Genomic DNA, 16,793 nt, shown 5'->3' with positions numbered 1-16,793 from the left:
CCAAACTGGAAGTCTTCCGACTAGCTTGGAAAGACAGTACCGTGCAGTACCGAAGAGCCCTCACTGCTGCTCGATCATCCTACTTTTCCAACTTAATTGAGGAAAATAAGAACAATCCAAAATTTCTTTTTGATACTGTTGCAAAGCTAACTAAAAAGCAGCATTCCCCAAGAGAGGATGGCTTTCACTTCAGCAGTGATAAATTCATGAACTTCTTTGAGGAAAAGATCATGACCATTAGAAAGCAAATTACGGACTCCTCTTTGAATCTGCGTATTCCTCCAGGGCTTAGCTGTCCTGGATCTGCACAGACTCTGCAGGGCCTGGGATCGGGAGAGACACTTAAGTGTTTTAGTACTATATCTCTTGACACAATGATGAAAATAATCATGGCCTCTAAACCTTCAAGCTGCATACTGGATCCTATTCCTACTAAACTGCTGAAGGAGCTGCTTCCTGTGCTTGGCCCTCCTATGTTGAACATAATAAACAGCTCTCTATCCACCGGATGTGTACCAAACTCACTAAAAGTGGCAGTGATAAAGCCTCTCTTGAAAAAGCCAAACCTTGACCCGGAAAATATAAAAACTATCGGCCTATATCGAATCTTCCATTCCTCTCAAAAATTTTAGAAAAGCTGTTGCGCAGCAACTCACTGCCTTTCTGAAGACAAACAATGTATACGAAATGCTTCAGTCTGGTTTTAGACCCCATCATAGCACTGAGACTGCACTTGTGAAGGTGGTAAATGACCTTTTAATGGCGTCAGACCGAGGCTCTGCATCTGTCCTCGTGCTACTAGACCTTAGTGCTGCCTTTGACACCATCGATCACCACATTCTTTTGGAGAGACTGGAAACCCAAATTGGTCTACACGGACAAGTTCTGGCCTGGTTTAGATCCTACCTGTCGGAAAGATATCAGTTTGTCTCTGTGAATGGTCTGTCCTCCGACAAATCAACTGTACATTTCGGTGTTCCTCAAGGTTCCGTTTTAGGACCACTATTGTTTTCACTATATATTTTACCTCTTGGGGATGTTATTCGAAAACATAATGTTAACTTTCACTGCTATGCGGATGACACACAGCTGTACATTTCAATGAAACATGGTGAAGCCCCAAAATTGCCCTCGCTAGAAGCCTGTGTTTCAGACATAAGGAAGTGGATGGCTGAAAACTTTTTACTTTTAAACTCGGACAAAACAGAGATGCTTGTTCTAGGTCCCAAGAAACAAAGAGATCTTCTGTTAAATCTGACAATTCATCTAGATGGTTGTAAAGTCGTCTCAAATAAAACTGTGAAGGACCTCGGTGTTACTCTTGACCCTGATCTCTCTTTTTGACGAACATATCAAGACTGTTTCAAGGACAGCTTTTTTCCATCTACGTAACATTGCAAAAATCAGAAATTTTCTGTCCAAAAATGATGCAGAAAAATTAATCCATGCATTTGTTACTTCTAGGTTAGACTACTGCAATGCTCTATTTTCCCGGCTACCCGGATAAAGCACTAAATAAACTTCAGTTAGTGCTAAATACGGCTGCTAGAATCCTGACTAGAACCAAGAAATTTGATCATATTACTCCAGTGCTAGCTTCCCCTACACTGGCTTCCTGTTAAGGCAAGGGCTGATTTCAAGGTTTTACTGTTAACCTATAAAGCGTTACATGGGCTTGCTCCTACCTATCTTTCCGAGTTGGTCCTGCCGTACATACTCAATACGTACGCTACGGTCACAAGACGCAGGCCTCCTAATTGTCCCTAGAATTTCTAAGCAAACAGCGGAGGCAGGGCTTTCTCCTATAGATCTCCATTTTTATGGAACAGTCTGCCTACCCATGTGAGAGACGCAGACTCGGTCTCAACCTTTAAGTCTTTACTGAAGACTTATCTCTTCAGTAGGTCATATGATTGAGTGTAGTCTGGCCCAGGAGTGTGAAGGTGAACGGAAAGGCTGGAGCAACGAACAGCCCTTGCTGTCTCTGCCGGGCCGGTTCCCCTCTCCACTGGGGTTCTCTGCCTCTAACCCTGTTGCATGTTGCAGGGGCTGAGTCACTGGCTTGCTGGTGCTCTTTCATGCCGTCCCTGGGAGGGGTGCGTCACTTGAGTGGGTTGAGTTACTGACGTGATCTTCCTGTCTGGGTTGGCGCCCCCCTTGGTTTGTGCTGTGGTGGAGACCTCTGTGGGCTATACTCGGCCTTGTCTCAGGATTGTAAGTTGGTGGTTGGGGATATCCCTCTAGTGGTGCGGGGGCTGTGCTTTGGCGGAGTGGGTGGGGTTATATCCTTCCTGTTTGGCCCTGTCCGGGGTTTCTTCGGATGGGGCCACAGTGTCTCCGGACCGCTCCTGTCTCAGCCTCCAGTATTTATGCTGCAGTAGTTTATGTGTCGGGGGCTGGGGTTAGTTGGTTATACCTGGAGTACTTCTCCTGTCTTATCCAGTGTCCTGTGTGAATTTAAGTATGCTCTCTCTAATTCTCTCGTTCTCTCTTTCTCTCTGAGAACCTGAGCCCTAGGACCATACGTCAGGACTACCGGGCATGATGACACCTTGCTGTCCCCAGTCCGCCTGGCCTTGCTGCTATTCCAGTTTAAACTGTTCTGCCTGCGGCTACGAAACCCCTACCTGTCCCAGACCTGCTGTTTTCAACTCTTTAATGATCGGCTATGAAAAGCCAACTGAGAGACCTGAGCCCTAGGACCATACGTCGGGACTACCGGCCGTGGTGACTCCTTGCTGTCCCCAGTCCGCCTGGCCTTGCTGCTATTCCAGTTTCAACTGTTCTGCCTGCGGTTATGGAACCCCTACCTGTCCCAGACCTGCTGTTTTCAACTCTTAATGATCGGCTATGAAAAGCCAACTGAGATTTATTCCTGATTATTATTTGACCATGCTTGTCACTTATGAACATTTTTGAACATCTTGGCATGGTTCTGTTATAATCTCCACCGGCACAGCCAGAAGAGGACTGGCCACCCCTCATAGCCTGGTTCCTCTCTAGGTTTCTTCCTAGGCTTTCGCCTTTCTAGGGAGTTTTTCCTAGCCACCGTGCTTCTACACCTGCATTACTAGCTGTTTGGGGTTTTAGGCTGGGTTTCTGTACAGCACTTCGAGATATTAGCTGATGTAAGAAGGGCTATATAAAATAAAATTGATTGAAATTGATTGATTGATTGAACAAGCATGGGAAACAGTGTTTAACCGCTTACAATGAAGATCTGTGAAGTTATTTGGATTTGTACAAATTATCTTTGAAAGACAGGGTCCTGAAAAAGGGACGTTTCTTTTTTTGCTGAGTTTATGATGCATCACTAACTCCAACAAGTTTTGGGACACTGTAAAATCCATGGAGAATAAGAGCACCTCCTCCCAACTGCCCACTGCACTGAGGCTAGGAAACACTGTCACCACCAATAAATCTAAAATAATTGAGAATTTCAACAAGCATTTTGCTACGGCTGGCCATGCTTTCCACCTGGCTACCACTACCCCGGCCACCAGCTCTGCACCCTCTGCTGCAACTTGCCCATGCCCCCCCTCTGTGTATATCAATAATGTCGCTCTTGCTGCTGGTGACTCTCAGATCCACCTCTACGCAGACGACACCATTTTGTATACATCTGGCCCTTCATTGGACACTGTGTTAACAAACCTCCAAACGAGCTTCAATGCCATACAACACTCCTAGCCTCCAACTGCTCTTAAACACTAGTAAAACTAAATGCATGCTCTTCAACCAAACGCTGCTTGCACCCGCCCACCCGACTAGAATCACTACTCTCGACGGGTCTGACCTAGAGTATGTGAACAACTACAAATACCTAGGTGTCTGGTTAGACTGTAAACTCTTCTTCCAGACTCACATTAAGCATCTCCAATCCAAAGTTAAATCTAGAATCTGCCTCCTATTTCGCAAAACAAAGCCTCCTTCACTCATGCTGCTAAACATGCCCTCGTAAAACTGACTATCCTACCGATCCTTGACTTCGGCGATGTCATTTACAAAATAGCCTCCAACACTCTACTCAGCAAATTGGATGTAGTCAATCACAGTGCCATCCGTTTTGTCTCCAAAGCCCCATATACTACCCACCATTGTGACCTGTACGCTCTTGTTGGCTGGCCCTCACTACATATTCGTCGCCAAACCCACTGGCTCCAGGCCATCTATAAATCACTGCTAGGCAAATCCCCGCCTTATCTTAGCTCACCATAGCAACACCCACCCCTAGTATGGATAGCATCTATCATTCCAGTGTTAATACTAATTGTAATTATTTTGCACTATGGCCTATTTATTGCCTTACCTCCATAATTTACTACATTTGCAAACACTGTATATATATTTTCTGTTGTATTTTTGACTTTGTTTTACCCCATATGTAACTCTGTGTTGTTGTTTTTATCGCACTGCTTTGCTTTATCTTGGCCAGGTCGCAGTTGTAAATGAGAACTTGTTCTCAACTGGCTTACATGGTTAAATAAAAAAAAATGAATATATATATATATAGGGCTATTAGTTATAAACTCCTCATTGGGTTGGACTTCAAGTTCAAACCAAACAACCTTATTGTGACCAAGTCAATGTGACAATAAACACAGAAACATTCAAGTTATTTATTTAGACAATCGGGTGCCCATGGAATACCCAGAAATAAGTTATGACACTTATAAAATACAATATAGATATACATTCTATGGATGTCTCAAACGGTACCCTATTCCCGGTGTAGTGCACTACTTTTGACGAGAGCACTATGGGGCCCTAGTGAAAAGTATCGCACTATATTAGGGAATAAAAAGGTACCAGTGACAGTGACAGAGGAATGGGTTGAGTGTATTCTGTAGTGTCGTCATGCGTGAGCGGAGATGGGGTGGCTCAGGCCTCTGAAGTAAGACTTTTCTCTCTCGGTCATCAGCTCAAAGTGCAGCGGCTGCTGGCAGAAGTTACACTCTGCTGAAGAACGGGGCTTCAGAGGTAGACCGGACTCCTTCCACGTCTGAACCAGCTTCTCTGAAGAGGGGAAATATTGTTTTAGAGGACGTACTTGGCCGTTTTCAGTATATTTCCTGAAGTTACATGCTTACTGAAAACCAGCAAAAAAAAAAGGTTTACAAACAAATAAATTGAGTTAGTAATCTACTACCGGGATCTTCGCTGGGTCACCCAAATATTTGTCCAGCCACAGAAGTATACTTCAGTTGTATATCTTGAGAAACTGAGTTAAACCATTGACCCCCTCAAAACATTTCCTTCAGTTTTGTGCCAAGCACTGAACACGACAAGAGCTTTACAACAACAACAAAACGATTGAGATAAACCATTTGATCAGTTTCCTGTTTCCTGCCAGCTAGACCAAACATGTCGCTTACCGACAAAGTATGTCATCATCTGGGGGGTGTGGTGCGGCGTGGGGGCGATGCGTAGAAGCTCCTCCCCCCTGGCGACCGTGGGGTAGTTGATGGCCTGGACGTAAATGTTGTAACGGCTCATCATGACGTCAGAGACCTCAGTGTTCTTCTCCGCATCAGACACCTGCAGGCCACGTCAAAATCACATTCAAATCAACCCAGCCAAGTAAGACCATGCTGAGTATGTCCACAGTGACAATGTTGATGTCTATCAATAGGGTGGCAACAGCTAATGGGGATCCTAATAAAATACCAATATTAACAATGCTGATCAATAATAAAACACTAAAGAACACCTTCCTAATACTGAGTTGTACCTCCCCATTTTGCCCTCAGAACAGCCTCAGCTCTTCGGGGCATGGACTCTACAAGGTGTCAAGCGTTCCACAGGGATGCTGGCACCATGTTGACTCCAAAGCTTCCCAGAGTTGTGTCAAGTTGGCTGGATGTCCTTTGGGTGGTGGACCATTCTTGATACACACACGGGAAACTGTTGAGCGTGAAAAACCCAGCAGCGTTGCAGTTCTTGACACAAACCAGTTTGCCTGGCACCTACTACCGTACCCCGTTCAAAGGCACTGAAATCTTTTGTCTTGCCCATTCACCCTCTGAATGGAACACATACACAATCCATGTCTCAAGAATTAAAAATCATTTCTTTAACCTGTCTCCTCCCCTTCATCTACACTGATTGAAGTGGATTTAACAGGTGACATCAATAAGGGATCCTAGCTTTCACCTGGTCAGTCAGTCATTGAAAAGAGCAGGTGTTCTTAATGTTTTGTACACTCCGTGTGTGTGTGTGGTGTCTGGAGGATTGGGAATAACATAAGACACATTTCCAATTCATTTTGGAAGATTAAAAGGGATTGATTCTATTCGTTCAGCGCACTTGACATTTAAAAAAGGTAATTTCTGATTGAGCTGACATATGCAGCGTTTACCGTGAACGACGTCTCTGCTAACACAGGAACATGACCTTTACCAGGAACATGACCTTTACACAGGAACATGACCTTTACATTTAATTCACGCTGTAGTGCTGAACTTCAGGCAACACGGATTGAAAATTGAGCCGTAAGTTGTACTGATTCTCACCCTGACAGGGATGATGTGAGAGGGGCAGTGGACGAGGGGCAGTCCAGAGTCCATGAGCATCTGTCTCAGCAGCTTGACGTTGCGTTGGTGTTTCCTCCTGAGGGCGCGGCCCTCCTCCCCTTTAAGGATGTGGATGGACTCGCGGGCCCCGGCCAGCAGCATGGGAGGAAGAGACGTGGTGAATATGAAGCCTGCAGCGTAGCTACGCACCGTGTCCACCAGGGCGTCGGTACTGGCGATGTAGCCTCCTACACAACCAAACGCCTTGCCTGGAAGAAAATACAATTAATTAAAACACTAAATTAGGACAAATAAAATCACGTTTTTTTCCCTCAGACTACTAGAGAATGACGTGTTATTGGATGTAAAAAAAAAAAACCCCACTGTTTCTACTCCTTTAGAACGGTGTTCACCAGGATGTTGTGTCATCTTGACTCGCTTGTATTCCAACAAAAACAGACAAAGCACCTCTCCAGATTGTCCCAGTGTGTGATGATTGGTCTCCCAGCAGTCCCCAGGCTTAGAGGAAATGTAATAAGAGACCGCGGTCTCCTAGCAACAGGTCGTAAACAGATCCTAGTTCCTGTTTCTCCAGTGTCCCAAGGAGCATTAAGCAACAACCTCAACCACCCGCGTTAGAGACCAGACATCTGGTTCGTCTCAGGGTTTCAGACAAACAAGGACTGCTTCAGGGATGTGACGAACATAGAAAATCTGTAAATTGTCTAGGAGATGGGGCCGTTTCAATTAGAACTGAATGGAGGATAAAGCAGGAATTCCTAATTTTTCCAGGACGAATCACATCCCTGATTTGTAAAGTGAAGTACTGACCCAGTGTTCCAGAGATGATGTCCATCTTGTGCATGATGCCGTCCCGGTCTCCGATACCTCCTCCTCTGGCGCCGTACAGCCCCACCGCATGCACCTCGTCTACAAACGTGATGGCTCCAAACTCATGAGCCACGTCACACATCTCATCCAGAGGACACACCGCTCCTTTAAAGACAAGATAAACAGTATTATATAACCATTTCAGTAGGAGGCATTTTAAAACACACCGCTCCTTTAAGAGACGAACGGTTAATATCATAAAATCAGTTTCATAGAGGTTGACAGTATAGAAGCACATTATATAAACATTATCTAAAAAGGCATTATATGAACAGGACAGTGTTAATTTTGGAAGCTATTTTAGAGGTAGTTTTAGTCCTAGGCACATTTTAGTCATTTCAACCGTCTTTAGTTATTATCTGTCGACAAACTCTGGACAATATGATTATAGTTTTAGTCAGTCAGTGCATTTCCCCCCCCCCCATTAAAAGAATTAAAAAGATGAACTACACAGAAATCACACCATTTCCTGGTTGCAAAAATTCTAATAGTTCACCTAATTTCAGTTTGTGTGACAAAACAAGCACTCAGTGTCGAGCAGGGTTCTTCAATTCCGGTCCTGGAGGGCCGAAACACTTCTGTTTTTTATTTCTACCTGGTAGTTAATTGCACTCACCTGGTGTCCCAGGTCTGAATTTAGCCCCTGATTAGAAGGAGAGGATGAAAAACAGAGGCGTTTCGGCCCTCCAGGACCGGAATTGAAGAACCCTGGTGTAGAGAATCATTGTACCATCTAAACCGCTGTGAAATATATTTTCCATATCCAAAAATATTGTATTTTCAGCGTACAAAACCAAAAAAATAAAAAAGCTTCAGCTTTAATATCTACCACATCAAGTAACAAACACCAAATGGAACCCGGTATAGTGCACTACTTTTGACCAGAGACCTATGGGCCCTGCCGCCCTGGTCAAAAGTAGTGCACTATACAGGGAATAGGGTAGCCATTTGGGACGCATTCCAAGAACTCCACTCACCATCCATGGAGTGGACCGTCTCGAAGGCCACGATCTTTGGAGAGGAGGGGTCTGACTTCAGCAGCAGATCTCTCAAGTGGTTGGGGTCATTGTGACGGAAGACGAACTTCTTGGCTCCGCTGTTCCTGATGCCCTGGATCATGGAGGCGTGGTTCCCTGCATCAGAGTAGATCTCACAGCCTATAGAGAAGAATAAGACAGGCCGTTTAGTGCCATGAACCAGATTCATTTTAAAATGTGCAAACTCTGCACATCCGTGGCAATGCAAAAAAGAACTCGCCCATTGCTACCTGGAAGTACAGTTTATGGTACTAAAAATAAAATAAAAATCAGGTGAGTAATGTGACATGGTTACCTGGCATCATCTTGGCCAGGGTGAACAGGGTGGAGTCATTGGCTACGAAGCAGGAAGTGAAGAGTAGCGCAGCGTCCTTCCTGTGGAGGTCTGCCAGTTCCTGCTCCAGTTCCACGTGGAACTTACTGGTCCCAGAGATGTTCCTGGTTCCTCCAGCCCCGCTGCCGTGCTTACGCAGCGTCTCCCTGGAAACAACACCAGGTAAACAGGCCAATTAACACGCCCACACCTTCACTGGGTCATCACCGGACAGGCCTTTGTGGGGGATCTACATATAGCTCAAGGGATAGATAAATTGGTCCTTCGGGGGAGCAGTGAAACCAACATGGTTTGTTTGGTCACCTCTCCACAGGGATCAATTAAGCCTATTGATCTTTCCTTGGTTGTGTTCAGTAGGCAACAAGAAAATATTTTATGTTTTGAAATGGAATGAAATTTGGAGGTAGCCTACTACTATCTGGGGGGGGAAAAAATGCAAATTTTGGGTTTCAAATGGGTTTTTCTACAGTGTGCCCTACTAAACACAACCCACCTGTCTGTTCAGCTCTTCATTTACCCATCCATCCATCAATCCAACTATCCACTCGTCACTGGTTACTTACGTGATGGAGTTGACGACCCGTGGGTGTCTGCTCATGCCCAGGTAGTCATTGGAGCACCACACAGACACGTCTCTCCTGTCGCTAAGGGAATCGGTGTAGTCGTCACCCATGGGGAAGTCGGTGGCCCGTCGGTTTACCGTCTTAAAGACACGGTACGTGTGGTCGCTCTTCTTCTCCTCAATCTTCCTCTCAAAGAACTCATCGTAGTGGAAGTTAGAGACTGCAGTGAGACCGAGAGAGGAAGGAAACATGATTACAAGACAAGGAGGTAAAGATGACATTTAGTTGTCCTGTTTCAATAAAATACAAAAAGACAAGACAAGGGAACATCCCCTTAAGTAACGACTTCAGCCAACTTTTTGCAGACTTTTCTTTATATCTGCAAGGATTGCCGACGACAAAGCCTGTACTTTAATTTCCGCCAACCGACCTAGCCGTGATTGCGGTAACGTATTTAAAAGTCCTGCCAACCCCCCAGTATAAACATCACCTTTCACCTTACCGGCTTTGGCACTAATTAAAATAATTAACATTCCATTGTTGTTGTCCGACATTAAACTTGTCATCATGAAAAAGTATAACCACAAAAACTGCAGTCTGCATGACATCTCATCAGCCTGGTCTAAATACCAACATTACATGCTCTATTTTTTTCTAGAGACAAAGATGTGGTTTGTTAGCTAACATTAGCTTGTTAGCTAACGTTCGCTAACTAGCCGGCTCATAATTACCATAATTTCCCTACAGCGACAATCAAGTTTGGTTTGAATGGAACACTAATTAAAAAAAATCAGGGACAATAAAGTTTGGTTTGAACAGTCTGGTCATGTGACTCACAGCTGGGCATGTTCTCCTGCAGTAGGTGGGACACCCTGATTGGACGTTGCTTCAGCAGCCTCTTCATCAGATTGGTCCGGTCAACACCTCCAGACTTAGAGGAGGAGGAGGCCAGGACCTGGGCTGAGGGGTCACATCTGGTGATTAGTGACAGCTGGATAATAGACATATGCTGTATTATTTCTATCTGGACACACAGACAGGTCATGGCTGGACCAGAGATGTAACCTACATGACCAAAAGTATGTGGACATCTGCTCGTCAAACATCTCATTCCTAAATCATGGGCATTAATATGAAGTTGGTCCCCCTTTGCTGCTATAACAGCCTCCACTCTTCTGGGAAGGCTTTCCACTAGATGTTGGAACATTGCTGCGGGGACTTGCTTCCATTCAGCCGCAAGAGCATTAGTGAGGTCGAGCACTGATGTTGGGCGATTAGGCCTGGCTCGCAGTCGGCATTCCAATTAATCCCAAAGGTGTTCGATGGGGTTGAGGTCAGGGCTCTGTGCAGGCCAGTCAAGTTCTTCCACACCGATCGACAAACCATTTCTGTATGGACCTCGCTTTGTGCACGGGGGCATTGTCATGCTGAAACAGGAAAGGGCCTTCCCCAAACTTTTGACAAAGTTGGAAGCACAGAATCGTCTAGAATGTCAATATATGCTGTAGCGTTAAGATTTCCCTTCACTGGAACTAAGGGGCCTAGCCCGAACCATGAAAAACAGCCCCAGACCATTATTCCTCCTCCGCTGAACTTTACATTTGGCACTATGCAGTCGGGTGCAGTCGGGCAGGAAGCGTTCTCCTGGCACCCGCCAAACCCAGACGCATCCATCGGACTGCCAGATGGCGAAACGTGATTCAACACGCCAGAGACGCTTGGCATTGCGCATGGTGATCTTAGGCTTGTGTGTGGCTGCTCGGCCATGGAAACCCATTTAATGAAGCTCCCGATGAACAGTTATTGTGCTGACGTGGCTTCCAGAGGCAGTTTGGAACTCGGTAGTGAGTGTTGCAACCGAGGACAGACGATTCTTACTCACTACGTGCTTCAGCGGTCCCGTTCTGTGAGCTTGTGTGTCCTACCACTTTGTGGCAGAGCCGTTGTTGCTCCTAGACGTTTCCACTTCACAATAACAGCACTTAGACCGAGGCAGCTCTAGCAGGGCAGAAATTTGACAAACTGCCTTGTTGGAAAGGTGGCATCCTATGACGGTGCCACGTTGAAAGTCACTGAGCTCTTCAGTACGGGCCATTCTACTGCCAATGATTGTCTATGGAGATTGCATGGCTGTGTGCTCGATTTTATACACCTGTCAGAAACGTGTGACAGAAATAGCCGAATCCACTAATTTGAAGGGGTGTCCACATACTTTTGTGTATATATATATATAAATTAACTCCATATTTTAACTATTGCTATGGGCTGAACAGTAATGTCAGTCTCTAACAGGCAGATGATCCCCGATGAGGAAGAACATTCTGGAAAACATGTACAGTATTTATATAGTATGGCTTACATCTGTATTAGTCAAATCATAACAGCCTTCAGGTTATTAATACTATTGTTATGTACCTCTGAATAATAAAGCAGATGTTTAACTGAACCTTAACCTGTAATTAAGCCCACGATACCTCTGTATTAGTAGCAAAAAAGGAATACAACTCCAGGTGGTTTAACCCCTTGTGTACCTTTCTGGACGGTGCGAACCTCCTGCACGTCCTCCTGCAGCTGGATGCTGGCCTGGCGCACCACACCGCTGTTCTTCTGGCCCATCTCAGCCGCCAGGAAGGGGCACTTGGAGGCCCCCGAGGCCTGGCCAGAGGGGGGCATGGGGTGGGGGTGGACCTGAGGCAGCTTGGTGGTGGTGCCCCCATTGGCGCCTTAAAAAGGACAGAAGATACTCGGGTTAGTAGACTAAGAGCAACACACACACATAGCTTTAAAACTACACCATACACTAGCACAGGGTTTAACGTACTCTGTCCTGGGCCCCCCCCCCCCGCCTGGGAGCACGTTGTGGTTTCCACCCTAGCACTACACAGCTGATTCAAATAATCAACGCTTGATGGAGTTGGTAATTTGAGTCGAGAGTTTTCCTTGCCCCTGAGACGTGGCTGTACGCCACAGACTGTTGCAATGCCATAGAAGTAAAAAACAGCCATGTCTCAGGGCAAGAGTTTTTCCTGATCATGTGATCAGTATAAAATGATATCCCTCCACTCACCAGGTGTCTGGGCTGAAGTCCCGGTGTCCTTCTGGAAGCTAGCAGAGGAGGAGCAGAGGGAACGGGCCAGCGGCTTGGAGGCCAGGTCCATCATCACAGGACATTTCTGGGCGTAGACCACCAGAGATTTCCGGGCCTGCTGGAGGAAGGACTGTGGCACGCGGGACAGGAACGGGCAGCGGCGAATTAAAGTCTCCATCCTTACGGTGATCGTCAAAGCAAAAAGGTGAAGATTAGGATAGACAGCATTTCTCCTTTAGAGCCCAACCGTTATATCCATCCACCCATGTTGTCGGAGGATATTGGCCTTTTAAAAACGCTATACATCGTATCGGCCAATAACTCCACCGATACTCAAATAGGATGAAAATAAGCTCATCTCATGCTGAACACTTGCAGCTATTCTCAAAAATCAACATTTGAAGCATAGTTATCAGACAGTTACTCTTTTGGATGGCAATTTATGAGAATTCAGTGTGGAAACTCATTTCCCCGCTGTAAAACAGTCCATCAGCAGATATCGGTGTCAGACCCAAATAAAGACATCGGTGGGGCTTTACATTTCCTTTGAATCAGACCTTTTATGAGTGCCACAGTGCTTTATCATGTCTTTGACACACGTATTGTACTTGTAATTTATTGATGGGAAATCATTTTATACATCTCATCATGTTGGGATCAATAAAAGTCATACCATACTCTGTGAGAAGTAGAACATTGTAATGCGTTGCATTCCTTTACTTATCTAAAGCACATGGGGCCTAGTTATGCCAGTGCAGTACCGTCAGTGGAATAGGACTGATCCTTTAGTAAAACTAATCACACAAAAGTATAACATCAGGATGCCATTTTGCTCTTGCATGATAAATGCATTGCTTCTCACAGCCTTTACTACAACAACGAACACAACCACAATGACTAAATCAGTGCATATTCTACCAGCAGTGTGAAGTCGGTAAATGAACCAAAGCTAACAGACTGGAGTCCATATTAGTTGGTTCATACTGGTCCACAGCACCAAATGTAGCCAAGACTACTCCCCTTCTGAAAGGTCGTATTCAGCAGGTACAAGGTGTTGAGAAGGGGGGGAAGAATGGGTTCAGGAAGCACCCGTTTCAAAACGTTTTGCCCTGCTACGTGCCTGGCTACTGAATGGAGAACAAGTTTTTTTTTCTAGACAGCCTCCCTCATTCCAGGAACAAGCCCCACTTTCTTGGAAACACTGTTGCCAGTGACATGGTTGGAAGAAAGCAGAAAGAAACCTCCAAAAAGCATGACTCGTCTAGGACCTTATTCTTCCGGTAGGGACGGTACGCGTTCAGGCAGCTCACAGACACTAACGAAGCTCCAGTCTGCATCCTCCAGTTAAATTGTGTTTGAGATCATTTTTAAACTAACTGGTTAAATTAGTAAGAAAGATATAATTGTTGCTATAGTTTGGGAATGACCAACATATGCCATCATCCAAAATTGACATGCTGAATTATTTTTTGCCATATTACATTTTAGAATGCGCTAATTTCGCAGTACTAGCAGGGCCAATTGTGCGCCGCCCCATGGGTCTCCCGGGTCACGGCCGGCTACGCCGCCCCACGGGTCTCCCGGGTCACGGCCGGCTACGACAGAGTCTGGATTCGAACCAGGATCTCTAGTGGCACAGCTAGTACTGCGATGCAGTGCCTTAGACCACTGCGCACACATTTCCCTAAATGTAATGTGGACAGTTTGCGTTACTACCTTAGACAAGCTCCCATTTTTCACCCCACACAATGAAGTGAAATTACACAATTTGTACCTCAGATTGTCAATATCAAAAGTTAGTCATCAAAATTACACTAAATTGATTGCTTTAAAAAAAACTGATTAATATCTTTGGTTTGGTACTGTTGATTTTATTTACACACGCCTGTCCGTCACAGGACTTAGAACAAAGCTGTCCTTTTCAGACTCAAATGGAAAGATCGACAAATCATTTATGTATGGACCTCGCTCGGTGCACGGGGGCATTGTCATGCTGAAACAGGAAAGGGCCTTCCCCAAATTGCTGCCAAAGTAGGAAGCACAAAATCATCTAGAAAGTCATTGTATGCTGTAGCGTTAAGATTTCCCTTCATGGGAACTAAGTTTCATGAAGCTCCCGACGAACAGTTCTTGTACTGACGTTGCTTCCAGAGGCATTTTGGAACTTGGGTAGCGAGTGTTGCAACCGAGGACAGACGATTTTTACGTGCCACGGCGGTCCTGTTCTGTGAGCTTGTGTGGCCGACCACGTCGCGGCTGAGCCGTTGTTGCTCCTAGACGTTTCCACTTCACAATAACAGCATTTACAGTTGACCAGGGCAGCTCTAGCAGGGCAGAAATTTGACGAACTGACTTGTTGGAAAGGTGGCATCCTATGATGGTGACATGTTGAAAGTCACTGAGCTCTTCAGTACGGGCCATTCTACTGCCAATGTTGGTCTATGGAGATTGCATGGCTGTGTGCTCGATTTTATACACCTGTCAGCAACGGGTGTGGCTGAAATAGCCGAATCCACTAATTTGAAGGGGTGTCCACATATATACACACACAAAAAAAAGTGATATATATATATATATATATATACACACACCTAGTTGATGATCCCTATTTTAAGGTACTAATTTTGCAAAATACAAGTAATCTGAACACAAGTATGACATTGTGTATAGGGAGTAATTAACATATTGATTATGAATTGACATTTAAAACCGACGTTTTGATACCCTGCTATAATTATTATTATTTTTAAACACAGGACAACAGGAAGCACCAACAGTATAATTTTCAACTTATGTTTTAGGAATATAAAATGGTACTAAGAAAAATGTTCAACATGATTCTACTTAAAGGCGCAATATGCACCTGGTTGCTAAAGTTGTAATAGTTCACCTAATTTCAGTTTGTGACAAAACAAGCACTGCATCAGAATGTAAACGGCTGTGAAATATATTTTCCATAAACAAAAATATTGTCTTTTCAGCTGGTGTAGAAAACGTAAGAGGCAAAAACGAAATTTAACGAAAAGCATAGAATTAGCGCTCATAGAACATACTTACCGACTTTAAATGAGAATGTTATATCTATAACTCACATCTCTATGTGAATTTGGTCTGGCCGCCTAAAAAGTTACATATTGCAGCTTTAAAATCATGTAAAAACTACCGAATGAGCCCCAAAACGTGCTGATTGATTTATTAACTTTAATGATAGTGAAATCGTGAAAATGAGTTTGTCCTGGCTACTTTCAGTCCATACAGGATTTTTAGTCAAGGCAAAAAAAACTTTTTACATTTAAAAGGTCTTTTACAAACTAGTTACATTACTGTTTAATCTGACAGGCCAAATTAAGTCACAAGAGCTGAAAATACCGTTAGTCATAAATCAATTCAAGACAACGTTCAATATATCGACGTTTTAGTAACTACGCTTACATGACCAATGTCATATCTTCCCTAATGACACATGTTAGCTAAGTTAACTAGCGAGCTAAGTATGGTCCGTGCTAATCGGGATCCTTGGGACCCCACCCCCCCGAAGGATCCCAGATAGCACTGACCAGCTAGTCATTAGCCCCGGTTAGCCCTCGCCTGACGACTGAACTGAATTCTTCCGCTGCTCTATACAGTAGTTCACTAAATACTTCATTGCGGTTAAGAAACGAACGTCCGTGGGCGTAGCGTAACGTTAACATTTGGCCGGAGCAAAGATTCTGGGTAGCCATACAAGGTTAGTCCCAGTACTGGCATACTGGGCTCGCTAGATAACCAAACCTGATAAATTAAGGACGAATGGCGATCTCGTTTGCTTACCTCGCTCCGTGTGCTTCGGGTCACCCTCTCACGAATAGATAAGTTAAAAGATAGCTTGGCTTGGAAAGAGCTCAGCGCTGTTAGAGTGTAAATATAACGCTAATAGCTCTACTTTTGCAAGACGATGTTTCGTTATCCTGCACTGAGGACGAACGAAAGGACGAGGATATGCAACCGGCTTATAAAATCGAATGAGAATCTCAAGTCTCGCGAGAGGGTGAGTGTGTACGTCATAGCACCCAACCCAGACGGGTCCACCCCAGTCCTGACTACCTACCTACTAGTTACCATAGCCACAAAGTCATAAACCCTGCCCATTTGATCAATTTCGCTTCTTAAAATGTGATTTTAAACCCAACCTCAACCACATTGCTAACCTTAAATTATGACCAAAAAGCTAATTTTAGTTTATGATTTTTTTTACGATATAGCCAATTTAGATTTTGTGGCTGTGGTGACTAGTGGAAACCGCAGTCCCCTCTTTGCCCCCAGAGAATGTTCCATTATTTCAAAGTCAACATGTATTACTCACTCATATCCTCTTATTTACATTTAAGT

At 44.7% G+C, this 16,793-nt stretch overlaps 1 protein-coding gene across 1 annotated transcript; it reads right to left on the bottom strand.

The window, feature by feature from the left end:
- Positions 1 to 4,605: 4,605 nt before the first annotated feature.
- Positions 4,606 to 16,415, bottom strand: LOC121556597 (5-aminolevulinate synthase, nonspecific, mitochondrial). Its single transcript, XM_041870478.2, has 11 exons — positions 16,236 to 16,415; positions 12,405 to 12,604; positions 11,869 to 12,060; positions 10,175 to 10,297; positions 9,338 to 9,557; positions 8,736 to 8,920; positions 8,381 to 8,560; positions 7,344 to 7,508; positions 6,513 to 6,781; positions 5,376 to 5,538; positions 4,606 to 5,016 (listed from the first exon to the last, which is right to left on the bottom strand). Exons 2-11 carry the CDS (start codon positions 12,601 to 12,603, stop codon positions 4,856 to 4,858), a joined length of 1,857 nt encoding a protein of 618 aa, XP_041726412.1. The 5' UTR covers position 12,604; positions 16,236 to 16,415; the 3' UTR covers positions 4,606 to 4,855.
- Positions 16,416 to 16,793: the final 378 nt, after the last annotated feature.

This window comes from Coregonus clupeaformis, unplaced genomic scaffold (assembly GCF_020615455.1).
Source record: "Coregonus clupeaformis isolate EN_2021a unplaced genomic scaffold, ASM2061545v1 scaf0006, whole genome shotgun sequence".
NCBI classification, from domain to species: Eukaryota; Metazoa; Chordata; class Actinopteri; order Salmoniformes; family Salmonidae; genus Coregonus; species Coregonus clupeaformis.
Note: the sequence above shows the minus strand (reverse complement) of the source record. Positions and strands in the feature narration are given on the sequence as shown.

Excerpts from the sequence above, each read along its gene's own strand:
- LOC121556597 (XM_041870478.2), bottom strand. The coding sequence starts at position 12,603 with ATGGAGACTTTAATTCGCCGCTGCCCGTTCCTGTCCCGCGTGCCACAG. Across the intron at positions 10,298-11,868 it reads GGTTCGCACCGTCCAGAAAG|CCCAGGTCCTGGCCTCCTCC; the intron begins GTACACAAGGGG and ends GTGACCCCTCAG. Across the intron at positions 5,017-5,375 it reads GATGATGACATACTTTGTCG|AGAAGCTGGTTCAGACGTGG; the intron begins GTAAGCGACATG and ends TCCCCTCTTCAG.